Genomic DNA, 22140 nt, shown 5'->3' on the forward strand with positions numbered 1-22140 from the left:
AAAGATCTTGAGGAAGAGTCTGGTAGCTCCTCCTTCATGCTTCATTACACAGGGCACTATTCTTCTGCTAAGCTTCCCAAATGTGGGAAAAAGTACTGGAGCTTCTGAAGCAGCAGTTAATTCTGTTCTTCAAAGACAGTTTGATTTGGGCTTTTTGCCCCCTGCATCATGCATTTTGACACTCAAGCTGTAAAACTGCCTCTGCAACTTCAGTGGCAGAATGGATCCTCCAAACATCTCTGGCAGCAAATCAGCAGCTGGAAGTCCTGCAATGCATTTCTCGGCTAAGGCCATTCTGTGTGTTGCTTCTTGGGGTCAGTTAAGAGCAGGGAGGGATGCCTTCCAACATAACACTCATTAAATCCCAGAGAGGTGACATGTCATTTCAACAAGGCTGTTATCTCAGACTTAGAGAAGGCTATACACTGCCAGGCAATACCTACAATTCTCCTTCTCACTGCCTTGGAGCCAGATTTGTCTCTGGTCAGTACAGCTCAATTATTTACTTATCCTATTTGTAGATCGATTCTCCTGATTGATGTAGACTTCTGGATGCTGGGAACAAACTTGTGAAATTTGCATTGAAGGACAAAATCAGGTCGTTGTCACAGAAGCAGGTTCCTGGAAACATCACAGCAGAGACCCCACCATGGCCACTCCTGCTGAGATGGTTGGTCACCCTCTCAGTTAGTTGTTCAAGGACCTGCTGAGAAGGCGAGTAAAGGTTCCCAACACAGTAGCAATTTGAACCTCCAAGCTATAGGTCCTACAAACATGAGGAATTTGCTTGCCTCTGTTGCAAGAAGGGAAGAAAATCGCCAAAATATGCAGAATTAGGCACAAGTTTCATTATTTTATAGCAGAAAATTCTTTGAGTGTTCTTCTATTTACAGTGATTTCTAAAGTCTAGTTCAATCATGAGTGGAAGGAGACAGACGTCTCCAATGAAAAAGAAGTTCTGGGAAAAGGAGTCCACCCAGTTCACAGTTTTTCTGTCAACCTTGTTAGCAGGGTTACAGATGTGTGAAAGCAAATAACCACCCAGAGGTATGACAGACACTACAGACAGACTTGCAGAGGTAATTTATTCAGGGCAGCAACAGTTTAAAATCCATCTGCATTTCTGTATCAATGGGTGAGCTTTCTGTCTAAGTGAAGGTCTGTGGGACAGTAATCAACACAGACTGCTGATGGTGACAACTCTGGCCTCCTCTGAAAGACTAGTTCAAAATACTCCACTGTGGTTGAAAAGTGGAAAGGACAAGACTTTTGAAACCCCACAGAGAAAAAGGCCTGATGGAAAACATTCTCCCAGCCATGAAACAGAGAATGTGTGTCTACAAGAGACACATATAGATTATGATTAGTAATGTCAAAAAGCATTTTTATTTCAATGCTTTTATCACAAAATAAAGAAAGAAAAAGAAAAGAAAACATGTGGGCTTTATAAAAAGAAGGAGGATCGCTGGTCAATGCAAATACTGTCACTGTGAAAGTACAGATTTACCTGAAGTAAAGAAACTCATAACTGTTGACATACTGGCTATACAAGCCAAAGGAAGTACAGCTCTAGAACTGTGCCCAGACTACAGATAAAGGAAATCCAGCCAAAGAGGAGGGAATTAGAGATCTAAGGTCTAAACAGCACTGCCTCAATAAATACACAAAGCAGTCATTTTGCTCTAGCAGTGCTGGTGCAGATGCCACTGATCAGAAACAGTTTATACACATTTTTGTTAAACACAAACTGTGCAACTGAAAGCAAATCCCTGTTTGAACAGCAATAAACAGAAATCACACCCTGCTCCCACACTGTCAGCACAACACACACAGTGACCAGAGCAGGCCAGTTTAAGAGGCAGTCTGAGGATTTGCTGCTGCACCCCATTAAGGGAGCCTGGCTCAGCGCTGCTGACAGGCTGCAGGTAAGGGATGAGTCTCTCCATCACTTCTCCAGGTATCAGATGACAGTAATTTTCCTTCACAGCACTGTCCTTTGCAGTGGACTACTCACAAAGAAATGGAAGGTGTAGGACATCTGTAAATACATTTAATATCTCTCCAAATTTACTACTACACAGCTTTTTCTGCGAGAGTCAGCAAGGAGCAGGGTCTAGAATGTCTCTCCCCAGTGATGACTAACCATGGGAACCGCTCCTCCCAGTTCATAACTCCTGCAGATATTGTAAGACACAAGACAATGTTCTGCACCATCTTCAGCTTTTGCCTAATGCACAGGCACCAGTTCTGACCAGGGGACTTGGCCAGGGGGTAAAAGACAGCAGGTGTATGTGCTTGTTAGCACAATGTATGTGCTTTCAGCACAAAACTTCTAATGGCAACCAGTAGAGGTCAATCACCTGGCAGTTAAGCTTTTGCTAAAGATACAGGTAGAAACGGGTGTTCCTAAGGGAATTTCACTTTGCATATTATTCCAACTCACAGTCAAATCAATATCTTGCTTTATGTTCCTACTAGTTTTCTTCATTTCAGCATCCTTATGTCACTTCAGAAAACATTTCCTGTTTGTCTGATGGTAATACCTTCACATACCTGTATGAGTTTACTCTTGGCTCCATTCAGTATCACATCTATATAACCCTCTGAGGACACACATGCATACACTTCACTTCTGTCCCCTTAAATCCATTTAATCTGTTCTCATGCAGATATAAAGTCACTTCCCAGAAATACTTGCAGGATCTGGTTTTGTCCTCCAAGGCTCAACTTGCTTTACTTTCTCTGACTTCTCTCAATTTACTCACTCACTGCAATCTAGCAGTGAAAAAAGGGGACTTGAGTTCAGCTCCAGATGTTGTTCTCTCAGGGCAGGTACACTTAAGACAATCCACAAGAGAGAAAGGATAACATAATATTGCCACTGTCATTGGCCAGACTGTACAGAAAACTAACAGTAGCAATGGCTCTGCAACAGTCCTTACACTTGATTCTGAAGCTCCCTAAATATGTTCCAAGATGAGACCCATATAAAGCCCAGGAGGCAGCCATAATTTCACATTCTGCACAGGGGTTGAAAACCATGAGTCAAGCAACACCTGAACTCTCCATATTAAAGCAGTGAGACAGGCCTTGCAGCAGAGAAAAAAGTGCCTGAGATCAAATAACAGACTAAAGAGGTAACCAACTGTGGCACCTTCCTAATTCTGAGTGCTCTGCATTGCAGTCTTCACGAGTTTATTTTAATTATTCTTTTAGTGGGCTTTTCTCATGGCCAAGGAAATATCCATGTATTTAAATCAAGGATTCCCTCCATAAACGCGTATGTTCTTGTATCACTACAGTGGCAGTCTCAGATGTCTACAGGTAAAAGGAAATATCTGGGATAGTTAAAATACTTAATGAGTTCAGGTTTTTTCCCCTGGTTAGGCAGGGAGAGTGTGTCTAATGCAGCTGCAAAGCCTCACTGGCTGTTCACAGGGTCATGTACAGCTCTGACCTATGGAAGCTGTAAAAGAAAACTGGCTATTTGCTGAGTAAATCTTCATCACCAAAACAGAGCTCAAACTGACAGGTTCCAGTTGATTTCCCTCCCCAGTCTCCATTAATTACAAGCTCTTTTAATTGCTACATGCATGCTAGGGTTGGAAACAACTCTGTTGCTCCTTTGAGATTTAATTACCAAGCTCACACCAACAGTAACCCAGCTTGGCCTCTTGCAGCAGGAGCTGTTCACTCTCACAAATGCTGTTCACTAACACAGCAGCTGTCCAGCACAGCAGCAGCATCTTGTGGCACTCAACCCAGGCAAGCAGTCACTGGTGTAGGTGGGGAAATCTCCATGGCTGTTCCTCTTCCCATTGAAGCAGGAGGTTGGCACAGCTGGTCACCCACAAAGCTAGAGCACAGCTGATGGCAAGGAAAAACTTTGCAACTTTCTGGATGGGCAATGTCCATGCTGATTCTCTCCCCACAACTTCTCAGATTCTCTTCTTCTAAATCCCCAAAAGGCAGGGTAAAAAGTTCAGCTGGCTGCTGCATGACCCTGACTTCCATCAGCATGCTTGTCTCCTCCTGACATGCACCACGGTTGGTGTCTAAAGCAGACCTGGGCAAGAAGAGAGGCACTGATGGCAGCTCAGCACACTGGAGGCAGCTGTACTTGAGAGGGGGACAGACAGAACCCACACCATCTCCAGGCCAGCAGCCATTTCCCTAAAGGTCATCAGGCCCAGAGCCCTGGAGAGGAATGAGTAGCCCTGGTGGGTCCAGCTGCTCTGACTCAACACAGTCTGTAACTTTAAAACAGTGGAACAGGGAGACCAGCTCAGTCCACGTCAAACATATCAAGGTATCCAGAAAACAGAAACAATGCAAATAATTTCATTTTCCGCTTCACAGCATGCACATGCACACCCTGCACTCTGCAAGACCTGTCAGCAATACCACTCCCCCTACTTCCCCCCACAAAAAAGGCAGGGAATAGTATGGATTGAAACAAGCCAACACTGCTCAGCCCCTCTGAACAGTGCATCCAGTCCAACTGCAGTTCTGTTGAGAAAATCCTTCTCAAAAAGATCTTCAGGTAGCAGCTTTATGGGTTTCAAATTGCAGCATGATAAACAGCATGTACAGAAGCCACCACAGTCTATCAGGAAGGATATTAAGGCCTTCTGGTAAAGGAACTTCAGCAAAAGCTTAGTCAGCCCGAATTTATGATATGATCCTTCAGTTCCTGGCTCCATAAGTGACTCGCCCTTGGCTTCTTTATAGAAGCTGTACTCATTCCTGAGTGTGGCTTTTGGAAAAGACAGATGGGAACTCAGCTGAGCACCAGCTCAAAACACTTGGTTGCTGTTTTACTTACTGTTTTCTAGTAATTCTTCCATTAAAAAAAAAAAGTGTTAGCCTCCTACATAAGAGAGGAAAAGAACCAGCAGTAAAAGCTGATAAAAGAATAATTCAGAGCAGTGAACATGGATCAATAAATAAATTGCAGATCTGTTCAGTCACTGCCTTACAGAGCTGAGGAGAATTAAAAACCAATTAAAAACTGCACACCTGCCTCCAAATAAGTCAAATGGAAAGTGAAGGACAATCATAGGGCAAAGATTGTCAAGAGAAAGTGGATCTTTCTGGACCACCTTTTATGGCTGATCAAATAGCAATTAACTTACAAATAAAATAAATCAAAAGTCACTATATTATAAAGCAGTGGTTCCGGTTTTAGAAAGCAACAGACCCTCATTGATCAGCTCAGCACAGCTTGCATTTGATTCATGAAACTGTGCCTGAGGTTGCCAAGAACAGAGCTGCTCCTTAATTAATAATAATGAGCACAAGCTCAGGAGCCTCACACTTATGGGACCCCAAAGGGGCATCGGCTGAAGCAGGAATCTCAGCAGGCAACTTCTAGTCAGTCAGAAGCAGAGGCACAAAGATATTAGTAAGAGACAGTGTTTACAAAAGATGCATTAGTCATCTTTGATGTTTTTTCATAGTGTCTCTACCACTGCCAAGAATAACCCCTTTTTAGTTTTTAGCAAAGCACCACAGCTGATGAACCTACCTGGAAGGGGCTGCATCCATAAGTTTAACAGCCAAGCTGTTAATAAGCTATCAGAGAGTAGCGAGCAAGCTCACTGCTCCTGAGAAATAAAACACATTTGTTTTTCTATAGCAGATTCTTCTGGAGAGGAGGAAAAAATGAGGCCTTTGAATGACCAAATAACAGGATGTAAAAGCATTTACATGCAAATACAGAGTGAAAGTCCACTAAACGCCCACATTAGGCAGGAATCATTCTGCCTTCTAATTTAGGACACCCACCATCAGCTATATTGTATAGAGCAGGTCACTTGTTTGCAGAATTAAATCCACTGAGCAGAAGTGGCTGATGCCAGGTCAGAATTTTGTCTCCAGCTTCATCCGCAGGGATGCACCATCAAAAACTCTGAAGTCTGCCACTGAGTCTGACATTCAGTAGTCTGCTTGGCTCAAGCAAAGTGCTGGCACCCAAATGGGGAAAAGGAGCATCTTTTGGTCAGGACACTTATGCTGGTAAGCTCTTCAAGAGTACATAAGGTGCTGTTTAGCTGTTTGTGAAAGAAATAAAAGGTCACCTGAATTACCAATGCTGTTAAAAGTAAACAGAAGCTGAACTGGCTTCCATGAAGCATCTGAGGCACCAGGACAAGAAAATCAGAACCACTTTGTTTTTCAAAACTGAGACATCTTTTTTTTTTTCCTATTTCCTTCATTTGCAGGGGAAAAGTAACAGGCATTTACAAGTGCCAAGAAACCTTCTGTACCTTTCAGACCCTGCATGAATCACACCCACATGTAGCAACAAATATCACTAATCCTTTCCAAGAACCTGGATGGCCCAGCCTGGTCAGGTGCTGCAGCTGCACCTTTTAGCTAAAATCCTCTGCACAGAGCACCGTGTACCTTGAGACCACAGGCAGCTCCCCCAGGAACTCCCAGGTCCACCAGCAGCTGGTTATTCACAGCCCTTTCTTCAGAGCAGGGGGTTTCCTCTGCTCTCCCAAGCATCCCAAGGCTCCTGGCTCCTGCCCCCAGGAGTGCCTTCTGTGCCATCCCACTGTCCTGCAGCCATTGTCACCAGTGGTCAATGGTGCACACACAAAATGGCCAAAGGAGGGTAGTTGGGTCCTCTCACCTACCAACATAATGCCTACCAAAGGCAATTCCCCTTCCAGAAATCTCCAGAGATGTGGATATTTGCACCAGCCTTGACCTCACTCCAATGTGAAGTTCCCTACTGCTCTGACGTTCTCCTGAGGATCACAGAAGTCTCATGGCTGCCTTCAGCAAAACCACAACCTCTGCACAACATCAGCACAAAAAGTGTCAGAGAAGCATAAAAATCAAGAGGGACTCTGGGTTGAGGGAGTGAGTTTCCTTAATGCCTGGCACTGGCACTGCAGGTCACATTGAGCATCACGAGATTTGTCAGGTCAGTCAGGACAGGTGGCCACTGCGACCAACACAGAGCCAAAGCACTAGAGTGCATCCTACCTGAACATAACAACTGCTCAACAGGCAAATAAAGTCTGCAGGACATCCAACACTTGGGCAAAGGGCCAGAGATTTCCAGGTACCTCCCATCATGGCAGCAAGGTATACCTTAGCATTGTGCAGGTAAAAACCCAAACAAAACAAAAGAACTCAAGGAACCAAAAAAAAAAAAAAATCAACCAAAAAGACCATGTCTGAATAAATGGACCACTCTGGGAAATGATCTGTTTGACCCTTGGCCATTAGCTTCCAAAACGCAAGAACAAAGCAAGGCACAGCTCTGCACAGACCTGTCAGCAGCTGGGCCAGCTGCTCTTGGGGTCACAGCTGTGCCTTTCTATCAGATCTCACCCAGGTCCCCTGCCATGGCAGCAGGCTCAGCTGTAGGGAGTCATAACACAGGCAAGTGCCAAAGGTGTGCTGAGAGGTCATACATGTTTTAATGGAGTAAATTAAAGGGAGAAAACAGAGGTGGAACCCTTAGCGAAGCTGCAGCTTTCAAGAGACTTGCAAATAGCTGACTTTAAATGAATTCAGACAGTGTGTGCTTTGTTTCTCCACAAAACAACCCAAACCCCTGAGCTGAGGAAAATTAATTATTCTTATACCTTTGATAGCACAGAGGGTGACAATGGAGCTTTAGACATCAAGGAAACATCCCTGAGGAGCAGACTTGGGACTGAACGGCCATTTCCTTGGTTCCACTACTCAGAGGTTAATTCACTGTCAGTTTGCCATCTGCTGTTGAAAGGCTCGTGTCCTTTGTAGTTAGGCATTGAAAAGACAAACTCAGTAATGCCCATGGCTCACTGTGGAAGAGAGTAACAAGGAAGTAGTTACCAATAACCTAATAACTAATTGCCAAGACCAAATGTAATCTCTGACAGGAAAAGCAGGCAAATTGATCAAAAGTTGGGCTGAGAAACGATCTGCAGATGGCCTTAAAAAAAGAGAGGAAGACAGAAGATCTAGAATTCTTTAAGTTATGGGCCAATACATTTATTTATAACTACAAACAAAAGGAATCCACATATTTAAACGGCTCAGAGTACTGTTGATGCATGGCAGGTGGGAGTGAGTAGATGTATGAAAATATCCCAGACCCTCCACCGGTATCAGTTTGAGTGTGATACAGCTGGCAAGACAGAAGACATCAAAATGAACCTTCGATTACTCCTTTTTTTGTTAAAAAATACCTCTACACATACAGTGCTGTTCCAGCTTGGTGAGGTACCTCCTGCATCCTCATGCTTCCTTTGGAAGTTCAAAAAGGAGCTTTGTGAGCCCTGTTGGCTGTAATTCATTGTGTAAGGTTGGAAAAGGGAAACAGAGAGAAACAAGAGGCACATGTGTGCCCAAACATGATGGAGTTAACTGGTGCCTACCTGAGCTGATTTATTTTTTCAGCTACTGTGCATTTTCATTTAGTTGGGACAGGTAGAGTTATTAACACTGTTGTTCTGCTACTTGTCTTGAAGTTACTGCAGTCTCAGGTAAGTCTGCTCAGTATTCTGCTACACAGCAAACCTGCTGATTTTATGTTCATTCTTCCTCCAAGAGATTTTACAAGATTTGATATTACAGCTTTCTCATACAGTTTCAGTAACCCAGCACCCTTCCCGCCCACAACAGCTCCTGGTAAACCTTTTATAATGACATGAGTCAGCAGCACCTTCCTGTCCTTTAGGTTTAAGTGTTGGGTTCCAACAATAACTCTTACTGAAGCATCTGTGGGACACAGGAGAAAAAGCCATTGTTATTTTAAAAAAAAGATCAAAAAACTCCCTCTGCTGGATTCAGTCTGAAAAAAAATGAATTTTCCTACAAAATGGTACAAAGCACCACTGTCCTGAGAGATCACACAGATCGAGCAAGAACATGTTTGCTGAGTACTATGTTGTATTTCTACAGAGTTAACAGTCAAGGTATAAAGCTCTGGTTGCTCACTGTTAAAATTCACATAAATTGTCATTTAAGAGTGATTTGTTTGCTATCGGTTCAAATAAGAACACCGTCAGAGAACAGAAGCCAGGAAAAATTTTCTAAATAAGCACTATAAGGGTAAAGGTGTGTGAGAATGTGGGGACAGGCTAACATGGACTTCATTTACTTTAAAGTTCAAAAGGACATTTTCACAGTCACATTTTAGGGGTTATTAAGAATCTTTTTGTTGTGTATTGGAATAGAACTGCTACAAAAAAAATGGTTGAGTCCAGGGTTTCCCAGAGCTCCAAGTCAAACTAACAAGCAAGTCCCAGTGTAAAGCCCCAAGTCTAATACAACACTAATTTAATTCCCTGAAAAATTGCTTGCTTATATCTATCCTAATTCAGGGCAGCAACGTGTAATTCATATGTTCTTCTAACCTTAGTTAGTACTCACTCTACTTACAGAAATATCTTTAAATTATTATGATCACAGCAGGCCTCAGGTTTAACATTAATAAAATCCAAATAATTAAGTTTTGATCCCGAGTTTGTTCCACGTTAAATATTCTTACCAGATTTCAGTGTATCCTCAGTGGTAAACAACTTAAACCAGGTTCTCAAATGTGCTCGTATGTAGAAACCTCCTCTGCAGAAGAGAAGGCTCAGTGCAAATCACTGCTGTGACCCCTGCACACCACACTGCAAATCCTAACAAATCCTAACAGATCAACAGGCACCCAACACCACTGGGAAATGAAATGCAGCAGTATAGGCAGGTAACACAAGTGATGGCTTCCATTGCTGAAGGTCTGAGGAGGAAGTGTTACCTACTGTATCTTAATTTTTTTTTTTTTTAAAGATGTAACAGAAATATGCTCAAGAAATCAGGCTCATTTAAAGTACACTGAAAACAGGGCCCATTAGTGATACTGATTTCTGATTATTTAATCTGTGTCATGTATAGTGAAGTTTATATACAATTAAAAGGGAAAGTAAATACACACAGGTTCTCCTTATTTTCTGAAAGTGACCACCAGGAAAACAAATTGTGTCAAGATAGTGAAAAGACCACCTCTTCCCAGGCAGGAAGGATTTTTCTCTGTAGGGTTTGTGCACTGAAAGAGTGGTTCAAAGATTTCTGCAAGGGCTTGGAGTTGCCAACACATTTGCACATTTAGTCTTTATCTCCCACATCCCTTGTGGATTTCCAGCCTGAGCAATCAGTGAGCTTGAATGATAAATAGAGTTGGCTGGAACAAGACAAGCCTGTCACAGAGACCGAGCAGGAAAAACAACTAATTTATTCCAGTTCAAATTACACAGATTCTTCAGCTGAGGTTATCAATGTCTGTTTTACCTCCTCCACCTCCCAACAGATCACTGCTTCTTTCCACTGAAACGTTGCTCCTGCCCACCGAAAATAAATCAGTACTGTTTAATCTGGGGCTGGCCCATCGGAGCAGGGAGCGAGGAGATGGATGGTCTGTGCCAGGCAAAAAGTCACAGCCCCACCTACGGCTGGGAAGGTGTTCGGCAGGCAGGGAACGGGGCTGGCTGTGAGCGCCGAGTCCGGCTGCTTGCCTTGCACTGCCCTCTGCTGTCACAGCAGCCGCTCCGCCCGCACCGAAACCAGCGAGGAAGGGTGAGAGTGCAAGTTTTCGCTGTCCAAACCGATGGAAACACGAACGCGCTTTAATCTGACCTGAAGAGCGAAAGGGAGTAGTAGATCGAAGTGTTTCTCCATGGGATTTTTCCCAGACATAGCATGTCATCTGGCTCGTTCTTATCCACCCGCCTGCTATGCATTTACAATTAAATGCACTTACTTTAATAAACTTCATTCCTGTCTTTTTCTGTCAGTAGAGCTCCAGGTGCTTTACCGGGAAATTGCACACTATTAGACTTCGTTATTTACCCTACAGACACTGACTAAAACATGTTTGCTGAGGCCTGAGCAAGTGGTACTCAGCTTAGAGTTCTTAGCACAATGCTCCAACTTACAGTAATAGATGAAAAGCCCCTCTGTAACATTTATCCTGCAGCCATTAGTGTATTTCTAACACCCCTCCTCAAATTTCTTAGTTCCTACTCTAGCACATTCCAGGATATGACTGAAGAAAACACACAAAACACAGGTGATGCAGTGTTCTGTGTCAGCAACGTTAAGAAACGTAATAGAGCACTGAAAATTACCTCCATCGCCCTTTTTCTCCTTTAAAAGAAATAAATTTGTATGAAATCAAACAATATTACATAACAGAATAATAACTTTCAAAGATAATACCTTGAGAAAATTAACACCCTCAAAGCAGCTCAAAAAAAAGTGTTATTAGAAACACCTTTTAAAGGAAGTACATATTTTTCATGCATAAATACAAACTACAAATACACAGTATTTTTTCAGTGCCCTGAATGTCCCAGAAATGCCACACACAGAGCTTTCAACAGCTGTTAATATAATGCACACACAGAGACCTTAACTAATTCTTTTGAAGTCAGAAATTGAATGCCAGCATAAAAAGCACAGGAGAATTATTAGCAGAGAGCTTGTGTATCATTAGGCTTCCCTGCATGGTAATGCCAAACCTGCAACAGCTTATAAGCATATGGTTTGAACATCAGACTTTCTAGAAACATAAGTTCGGATCCTGGCAGATCAGCTCAGCCTGACAACCTTCTGCTGTGTGTCTTGAAGCAATAACTGCTTCCCTACCCCTGTGTGATATAAAGCATCTCACTCTCCACCCTGGTACAGGAAAACACAGCAACAGCCCACAGAAATTGCAGAGCAGAACTTGAGGGAGTTATAAACCAGGACTGAGCTCAGAGTTGCCTGAGTAGTCTGGGTGACATGGAATCACTTGGTCAAAGGTGAGGGGAATTAAAAGAAGTATTCCACAAATCCAATTTGTTTGTATAAAGGTAATGTACACCTCTGCATAAATGTGAAGTAGATCTTAAGGATTCTCCCAGAAGATGGGGACACAGGTTCCCACCACCCCACAAAACTGTCAGTGTACTGTTTGGGATACGGATTTCCATGAGAAATTCTTTACAGGGCTTCAGAGAACTTCTCCGCTGTGCTGCACGTAACTCACATAAAGAAACCATTCCCTCTCATTTACACTTAATGAATTCCTGCAAATAACTGCTGTGGAACCCTTTTAAGGTGGAAATTCACTGGATCTTGTAGTAATAAAATAGCTTCAGTGAGGTCCACAAAAGTTGCATGCAAGGGATTACTTATAACATTTTATTTAAAGACTGAACAGGTAAATGCAGGAAGATTAATATAATGTTCAAGAAAATAAGGGAGGATTTCCCCAGGGAATTGTTGTCATGCTGTCAGCATAGAATCTTGCAAGTCTTGACTTTGCTAACACTAGTATTATACTCCTTTTATACATGAGGAAACTAAGGCACAGAGATTAAAGGTAGCATGGGATAATTACTGCAGTTTGTCATACTGAGTAGCAATTAAAATGGAGTAAAGAATTGTGAGAATAGTTGGACTTTTACATTATTAAGCATTGCAATCTATCAAACCGGATGGTCCAAGCCTTTAAAGGCTCATAGATTTTATATACATACATTTGTTACATAGCTGAATTAGTGGTATTTACCATTCTAGGCTGATCACTATATACACAAAAGGTGCTCTACACTGATGAATACAGGGAGATGAGAGAAATTTGGACAGGCTTATTTTCAAGGGTGCCTCTCCTACTGTAGCACCCAAGACAACGTTATCAGGTCTCTTCAGAATAAAATATAAGTAATTGTTTTGACTGGAGAGGTGTTGAGAACCACATTCCGTCAGAACGTGAAGCTCCACTGAAATCTAAACGTTTCTCACAAATTGCCACGTCTATGGAATTTTCTGGAAAAAAAAATTATAAGAACACGTAAAGTAACTGTTGGAGTGTCCCATGTCTATAACTGGTTTTGAATGCCTGCTATCTTGAGCTATTTCAGGGGCTTTGCACTGTAATGGGCTTTAAAAGCCTACCTCTGTCATTAAACTCTCTCAGTAATTGAAGGGATTCTCAGGGGCTGTGATGGTGGAAGTATTTTAAATATCTTAGAAGTTTTCAGATTGTGCTCTGCTTTGGCATAACCAAATTCAAAATCATTCTTAAAACAGAGTTTCTGGTCAATTACTTCTGCCTTCAGCAGTTACTAAGAACTCCCACTGTATTCAGTGAGGACTCGGAGTAAGTATCTATTGTACTAGACCAGAGGGCTCTTACTGCCTGTGGTTTCAGAGAAAACAACTAGAAATACTAACAAAAACCCACCCTTTGAGCTTTCAGATTGAGAGATCAGCACTAAATACTTGAGTAACTCATTTTTAGAGATGTAGCATTTATGTTTAGTGCCCTCTGCTAAAAGCCAATTCTTGCTTGAAACAGCAGCTAATATCCATAACCCAGAGAAATCAGAACTGCATAAATCTGGTTGATGCTACTTGCGCTTCAATATTAACTTGTCTTGTGGTTCAGCTGCTTTCAATTGTGCTCGTAAAACCCCAAAACACTTCCATAGAAGGAAAGGTGCTGAGGGTGTGGATTCTGGCTTGCAAAAGAAGGGAAATGTCTGAAATTTCTCACCCTCTATCCCTTTCTCCTCACATCTAATAGTCTGCCCAGTGGCAATAACGCAGGTCTGCTCCAGGGTCAGGAGACCACTCCTCTCAGTCCTGTCAGCAGAAGATTGCTCACTGTTGCCAGGAAGCCTTTCCCTCTGGATGAGAGTGTGCAGGGAAGACAGGGAAGCTGTCAATCACAGCTTTTAGGGACATTATTTACATAGTCCTTGCACCAGCTGTTTAATAGCTGATGATCACACTGACAGGATTAGACATCACTGTAACACAGTCTTGTCCACCAAGTAACAAAGAGCACACTTACCCAGCAGAACAAGGCAGGAGGATCTAAAGTATCTACCTACCTTTTGGGGCCTTGAGGAAGGTACCTAAAATGTGTTTGGGCTTGGAAACCCTAGGCAGGAGTTCTCCCCACTCCCAAAACCCATGAAAATTTTCAAAAGTCATCTTGAAGCTCAAAATAAAACCTCAGGTTAAGGATTATAAGTGTCTGCCTGCATCATATTTAAAATATTCTTACTTCAAACTACAGGATTATCCTCCCTTTAAGAACTCTCAAATTTTGATTGTAATTTCAAAACTTGAGCTTCCATCCACTGAAACTTGCCTGATTAATTAACAGAGCAGATTTCCTTTCATCTCAAGAAGAGTAAACCATTCAAACCATGGGCAGAATACTGACAGACAATTAGGAGCTTACATGTATGCATAAATTGTACTGATTTGGACTTGTGTGGGGAAATAACATTCTCAAAGTAACCTCTTATAATAATGACTTTAATTAGTTAATTACATAAAAGAACTATTAAATACTCTTCTCAACTGTGCACTACAGGTGACATAACATACTTTAAGAACTAGCCACATCAGTCCACGCTCGTCTGGAATCAACACATTAAAAATGTTTAGTCTTTTCTCCTTTTCTTTTGTCTTTAATAAAAAGTCTCATGCTAAAACCCACAAAGTCTGTGGGAGAAAGACAATTCCATGAAAACACTATAAGCATAAGCATAATCTCCTTCTCTCCCCAAACTTTCTGTCTACATTCTGAGCAATGACTTAAAATAACACACAAGTGAAGAGTCAGGAGAAAGAGATACTTATTAGAATTATGACTTTTATTTTTATTCACTAGAGCAACATTGAGGAAAGAATTTTACATACAGGTTTTTGAATCAACTTTACAAGCAAATTCCAATATACAGTATTTACTCTGGCCTGGGTTAAAAAAACCAAAAACAAAGCAGATAGTAAGAGTACCTCTTGTTTTAGCTATTATTGAATTTAAGATCTGGTTACACTGGAATTATATTCGTTTGACGGTGGTGCTTTTACAATTAAGTAGGCAGTGAGCAGCTTTACCACAACAGTGACTGATTTTCCTTGATAGCATCGTTGTAAGATGACTATACTGAGACCTACCACCAGGATCATGTATTAAACCCACTCTGCTCAGAAAAAGCCTCTGTAACGAGATAAGGAATAGCTACGGAAGCCCAATTCAAGAACTGATTTCCATTTGTAAAGCAAGAAAACGTCCATATTAAGAGGATTATGTGCTGTGCAAAACCAGAAACACTTCCCCCCCAACATGCAACCTACCCAAGTATGACACTTTAGAATGTGCATATGGTTGTGACATGCAGACAAAGGAAATCAAGCAAATGGTACCCAGCTTTCCAGCATCATTACAACAAATTGGCATTTAGACCAAGGATGAAATGAAGTTTACTGAGCAATGATGCAGTCTACTTGCTATGTGCAGTCTCACTGCTACAAGATGTAAAGTTGAGGAACAAACTTTTTTTTGAACTGTATCGAAATTCAGCGTCGTTTCAGATTTTCAGGGCCTTTGTGATTATTTGGAGAAAGTCTGAGATAATATTGCACTTCTTTTCTCAAACAAAAACATGGGCTGGGGCCGTTATTCTTTCAGAGCTATGCTAGTCCTAGGGAATTTTAGCCATGGGCTTTGATTGGCAGTAGGAAGTGCTGGCTTCAGGGAAGGGGAAGGTAATAATAATCTGGCTGCATCTTCAGTGTTAAAATTCCACGGTTAAATTAAAGTCATTGCACAACAAAAACTCAGTACACTATATGAATATTTTTTAACATGCTAGAGTGCGTATCGATTCTGTGAAAGTGATGTGAAAATACCTTGGAAACAGCAACACTACCGGGGAAATTGGTTTCAAACAAAAGCCACACACAGCAGGAGGCATCTAGATTATTTTAGGCACAACTCCAAGCAATAAAGCTCATTTAAAGTGCAATTCTGTTCTTTTCTTTTGTGTTTATTCACTTGTTAAAACGCGTAATTGCCTCTGTACACACATACTGAACAGTAGTTTAATACTTTTGTGAATATTGCACAAAAGAATGAGAAATCAAAAACAAAGAAAAATGGCAATACATCAGTTTCATAAACCTAAAAAAAAAAAAAACCCTGAAGATATCGAACACTTAAATTTATGCCTTTTGGATAACTGCACCAGTACTGATGATATATCTGCACCTTCCATAAGGTAGATACGTTACCTGAAAATACTTAATCCCGTCTGAGAAGCTCTACTCAGCACCCTCTCACCCATCACCCCCCAAACCCAAGTGAAGCTCCAAACTTCACTTCACCACTACTCTTCCAGCTGCCCATCTCCTGACAGGCTTTGCTCATACTCTGGACTTACTATACATGCAACAGAGCCTTCCCTGGGAAAGTCTGAAGAGCCAAAACATGGAGTTGTCTTTAGAGGGATGCGAGGTTAGCAGCTGAACACAAATACAAGTCAGGCTAGCATCTGTCTCATCCATGAGCAAATCCTGCTGTCTCCAGCTCATCATCTCACTAATCTGTCAGAACAAAATGGGGAAATACTATAAAAAACCACTATAATCTACTTATGTTCCTTTAACATAGACACCCCCACCCTTGTATAAATATAACCTTTTTCTTCTGCAAAGAAAAATTAGGAACTATCTTTTTTATGAAAACCTTATCATCTCAATTTTCTTTGCTTAATTTGCTTTGATCGTCTCTCTCCTTAATTTTCAGTAAAGGTGCAGATAGATAAGATATCTATACTTTTAATGTAAACATAAAAATTTTAACATCACTAGATCAGGCTGGCGATACCTCCAGAATAAGATGCAAAAGAATTCAGGATGAAATATCTCTGTCAATACCATTAAATGAAAATCATATTTTTTACACAAAATCATATACATGTAACAGTAAAATCAGGTTCTCTTCAAGAAAAGTAAACTTAAAAAAAACCACCTTCCATCCATAGAAATCTACATGGACCAGAAAACAAACCAGGAATCTGATCATTCCCTCAGCAGTCTTTAAACTCCTGAGAAACACAGTTAGCTGCCAGGAGCTAGTTTTGGGGAATATAAGTCAGTTTTATTTTTTTTATTGGAAGTATATACTTACACTAAAGGACATCCAGTTCAATGCTTTTCAAGGAAATAAATTATTCCAGGAGAATAATTGTTACTGCACTCTCAAACTGTAGTTATTTTGATCCTATACCAACTGTAACAATTAACGTTACCCTCCTTATGTCTTGCTTACATTGTCTTCGTCACAGTTCCCAGAAGGTCCTGCAGGTCCCTTATTTCAGATTGATATAAGTAGTTCTGAAATGGAACTTCCCCCCTACTCATTTTCCCCCCAGCCTTTTAATTTTTCCACTTCATTGTCAGTTAAAAAAAAATTAGTGCGACAAATTCAAAAACTTTCTTGAATATTAACTATGCACTGAAAACTCAGATGAGTGCTTTTTTCCTTCACCGAACTGAGGTTTCCATCAGGATACCCCTGGTTAAAGGACAGAAAAAAACCCCCCCACCCAGCCAGTAACATCAAAGAGAGTCATGGGAAAGAAGGGAAGAATTGTAGATGGGACATAACATCAAATTTCTGGAAAGCTTCACTGGATATGTATATGTTTAACTAGCATGACATGTCATGGTCCCATAGTGCACCATGATGGGCATATATTTCCAGACTACTTTCAGAAAAAATACTTCTCCTAAAGAGCACAAAAATGTTGATTTTTTTTGCTTTATTTCCCCAAAAGGCTCCTTCCCAGTTATCATGCACTTCTTCAGAAATTACAAAAAAAAAAAAAAAAAACAAACAAATTACAGAAACCCAAAACCAAAATACACATCTCTGAAAAACTCTTAAGAGTACCAGCTCTGGATTAGAACATAATAGGATTGCTCAAAGCAAATAAGTGGGGTTAATTAATTTTTTTTTCCTTTCTTAAAAATAGTTGCATTTTTAATACAAGTTTTATTCTGTAAAATAGTTTCAAATTCTTACACATATGGCAAAGTTTGTGCAAAATTTCAAGTCAGGTACTTCAGAGCCTTTCGATATTAAACAGAACTCAATAAATACAAGTAATACAATAAAAGTTTAAAATATTAATTAAAATGCATGTTGTGCAACCTCAACATAGGTGTTATGGACCCCATATTCCCAGAGGCTCCCTACTTATCAATTCATAAGAGCCTGCATTGGAAGGTTTTGCACAAGTATCCTTTGCACTGCCTTTCAAGAATCTACCCGGTAATGTGTCCATTCAACACAATAAAAACATACCACAATCTTTTAACAAATGATGATGTTTAAGCGAGAAGACTCGTTTCACCCTGTGAAATCTGCTTAATGTCAGTGAACAGTGAAAATGGGATAAATAAAGAACAGAGCAACTTCAGATTACAGCAAAACAAAAACAACACAACCCACCCAACCCATCAGATTAAATAACATTAAATATGTCAGTCTTGAGATAATGATAAATACAAGGATTTTTGCATAGGCCTCTGGAATACAGAGTCAGAATTATGGCCGATAAAACATCTGCTAGTAAGTCTAACTTTCCACCACTCTGACCTAACGAGTACTCAGAACCAAGAAGTTAAACAGAACAGCAATTTCATCGTCTAATAACTCAAAGAAACAGAGGTAAGAAATAACTTCTGCCATCCTGAAATAGGTAGTGCAGCATTCTGGCATTTGTGGTCACCACAGACTTCAGCACTTCAGCATTTGCTTAATTACTAAGACCGCAATACAATCTTTATTACAGACCTACGAGAAGATAGAACGCTCTCAAGAGCAACTGCACAGCTCACAACAACAGCCTCAGAACGTCGCAGGGTGGAATGTGCAAACCCTAAAAAGAAGCTGCTGTTTTGAACGTGGACACGTGGACTCGGGATTTGCAGGCTGTGGGTCCAGCAGGCTTGAAGGCAGTCGCGACACAGGAAGTGGTTTGTTGTGTGGCATCGTTGGGGGAGATGTAGGTACGTCCTCAGTGCGTCTTTGGTTTGGGGAGGCGGGAATGCCGGCTGGAGGGCACGCTGTCCCCACAATGCAAACTGGTGGGGTGTGTTTGCACATTTTCCTTTCTCTGTACCAGTGGCTTTGGGATGTTAGACTTCAAAGAGGTGTTCTGAGGCTCCAGAGATACTGGTGTGGATTTCTGACCGCTCACTTGCTTAGCTCTAACAAAGGACATAGTTGGTGGGCGAAGTTTAGACACTTTCTGACTCTGTTTACCCTTTAGGTTATCCTGACCAGATGTTGGCTGTAGCTGAGTTGAACTACTTAGTGGTAGAATCTCACGTTCCTTGGAAGCAGCGGAATGATTTGCAGATCGTATGAGAACGGCCATTGTAGGAGGCACTAAAGCATTTGGGGGCTTTGCGATTCTTAAAGTCTTTGGCCGAGAAGCCTGGTTTGTGAACGAGGGCTGACCTTTCACAGGTAGTTCAGTCTGCACCTCTCTGGCATCAGCTCGTGTAGAGGTCTGAAAACGGGAACGAGATGGCAATGTACCTTCTTTATTACTCACCACCTCTGCAGGTTTTTCAGTGGTTTTGTTTTTCAAATTGTCCAAATATGATGCATTTTCATCTTTTATGTTTAACTGTAGGCTCATCAAAGAGTTTACATCATTCAGGCTATTTGGGAGAGAGACATTTGCAGCATTTGGATTCTGATGATTGCTACTTTCATGCAGATCATGTTTAGGATATTCACTGTGGGCCTCGATATGTGGCATTTTTACTAGTTTTCCCTGGGCGAGGTCTGTGGAACTGGGAAGGCTGCTGGAAGGCTGTAGTACTTGAGGCTGTTGAAGAGAAAATAATACAAGAATATATTAGGCCAAGAAGACACCAGATAACATTCTGAATCCAACGTGCGCTGACTGGATGCTTGACAAGGGCTGTACATCTGGTTTTTTTAAATCAAAACTTTGACTTTGGCAAAATAGGATGGTTCATGGGACGCATACAAATGGGACTTGTAACTTAAGGGGAAAAAAATATACCAGCACTGAAATAAACAACAACATAAAAGACAAAAAAGAAACCAATAAGCTTAAAAAGGAAACATGAAAAGGCATGGTTGGTGGTTTCACCTAAATCTACAGGACAGATCGCTGGTGCCGAGCAACTCTCACTGGAGTGCTCAAACCAACGCCATGGCTATCAGGTTGTATCCATCTTTTCATTTCTATTCAGGGCACACTGAAGTTAACTATCCCAACCCTTTTACTGCACAGGCAGGAAAGGTGTTCAATGGACCACATGAATTTATAGGGCACTTTTCTTGCCTTAGTGAGGCCAGAAAATTTGATGCAACAGTGTGGTAATCAGGCTACTGACTAGGCTTAGGGAACTGTTTTATCTTGAATTGATTTCAAATGGGCTGATAAAGGAATGGAGTACATGTGAAACTACAGATCACATACTACTGCACTGATAACCAAGGGATAAAGATAACTGAATGAAGTTTTTACATTTGATCAGAAGATACAATCTGATCAGACAAGCATCAGACAAGAGAACTGCCGGTACCTCTTCTGGGTCATTTCTATTCTCTTTGCTCTTCCCTGTAAAAAGACTTAAAAGATTAATGTGTGCACTAACTTCATAGTCACATCCTAGACCTGAAACTTGGATACAGATCTTGGAAGCTTTATTAAAACTTCTGTAATTCATGGCAAAACCCAAAACCTATTAAAACTTAAACTACAGTTTAAGCAGATTTGGATGATTTTCTCATTTTCTTTAAAAGGAGGGGAACAGAACTACTACAAATTGTCATCACTCAACTACTTGAATTCTTAGCAATTGACAGATTGCATGTACACAGCAAACAGGCTTATTCTGGTTGTTTACTAGAGAAATACAGTCAACAAAAAAGAACCAACGTTTGTGTTTGAGAGATTTGACTAACAGCATCACTTCAGTCACTTTCCTGAATTGTTCACAATTTCCAAATGAGAAAACCAATTATTTGTCTGGTCTTTTCAGCTCTTCTTAGAATCAGCAGGAGGAATGCAAAGATAGCTGTGCATGCCAGATTCCTGTTACATTTCTAGGGTCATAATATGTCTCAGGATTCTTTAAACATTTCATCTTTTCCCTGGCAGAATTATTACTGACAACTGAATCCTCAAAATTCCTCATAAAAAAAAAATTAATGGTAATGTGAGAAAAATCAACGTTTCTCAATCTACTTTTTATTTACTCAAAGTTTTTCCCTTTAGAACATATTGGTTCTACCTGTAAGCAAACGCAAAATCTAAGCTGAACCAGTGACAGGCACGTAAGTGCAAATATCCTGGACTGTCTGAACACAATTGTTTGGGAAACATGGAGAAGATTAAAAAAAAAAAAAAAGCAAAGAAATCTCCAAAATGGTGTCAAATGAGTATCAACACATCATTCCTTACATGACCCAGAACTAGCTTAGCTTTATGAATCCTTCTTAACCACGCGATCCTAAACGAAGGAAGTACTAAACACAAGGAATAATTCAATATATTGAGTTACAGCTTAAATAAAATTAATCCTCCAGATATTTTTGTCATTTTCCAGTGTTTATGTAATGGGTTACAGGAATTATTATGCTTCCAGCCTAGGAGCTAACAGGCAGATGTTAGCCAAAATTATTTACTGATTTGAAATCTCATGTAAAAACAAAACTGCTAATAATGAGCGCAGAAACCAAAGGAATATATACCTGATTGCCATACAAATACTTGAACAAATAAATCAAATTTTCTAATCCTACTTGAAGTAAAAAATTCAAATACTTATAGCAAACACATAAGTGTCAAATATGGAAATATGATTGTCAGAAACCCTTTTCCCCTCACCTAGAAAGGGTTTCTAAATGCCAGTCTTCAAAAACACAGACAAATATCTAATCTGAGCATTACAAATCCTAATTTTATATCAAATAATCCTAGTTATAGTGATCAACAAAATGAAAGAATGTGTAAGTTACAGAAGAAACTAAACTTGCATGGAAAGTTGAGTTAAACACAAACACATCTGAAATAGAACAAAGCAGCAAGCTTTCAATAATGCTATTTCGAGTTCTTTTGACAAAGACTAAGTAGTATTTGAGCTTTTCCCTCTGGGTAACTTTGCATTTTACATATAAAAACAGCCAAATACGTGTTTTACTCGTTATCCTTCATAACCTAAAAAAGTCTAAGCAGCTTAATATGCAGAAAGTTAGCAATCCAAAGGTAGAAAACAGCTACATGCTCTGAATTATGACACTAAAGC

General features: G+C 40.6%; 1 protein-coding gene across 8 annotated transcripts in view; it reads right to left on the bottom strand.

The window, feature by feature from the left end:
- Positions 1 to 14630: 14630 nt before the first annotated feature.
- The window catches only part of CCSER2 (coiled-coil serine rich protein 2), a 65586-nt gene continuing 58076 nt past the window's right edge, over positions 14631 to 22140 (bottom strand). For 4 of the 8 annotated variants that reach the window (XM_032694321.1, XM_032694320.1, XM_032694317.1 and 1 more), the window contains one exon: positions 14631 to 19685. In XM_032694321.1, the coding sequence (XP_032550212.1) occupies positions 19622 to 19685 (64 nt within the window). In that variant the 3' untranslated portion in view covers positions 14631 to 19621. The remainder of the gene's footprint in view (positions 19686 to 22140) is intronic. The other 4 variants (XR_004358205.1, XM_032694322.1, XM_032694324.1 and 1 more) reach the window with 4 other exon arrangements.

This window comes from Chiroxiphia lanceolata, chromosome 8, assembly GCF_009829145.1.
Source record: "Chiroxiphia lanceolata isolate bChiLan1 chromosome 8, bChiLan1.pri, whole genome shotgun sequence".
NCBI lineage: Eukaryota > Metazoa > Chordata > Aves > Passeriformes > Pipridae > Chiroxiphia > Chiroxiphia lanceolata.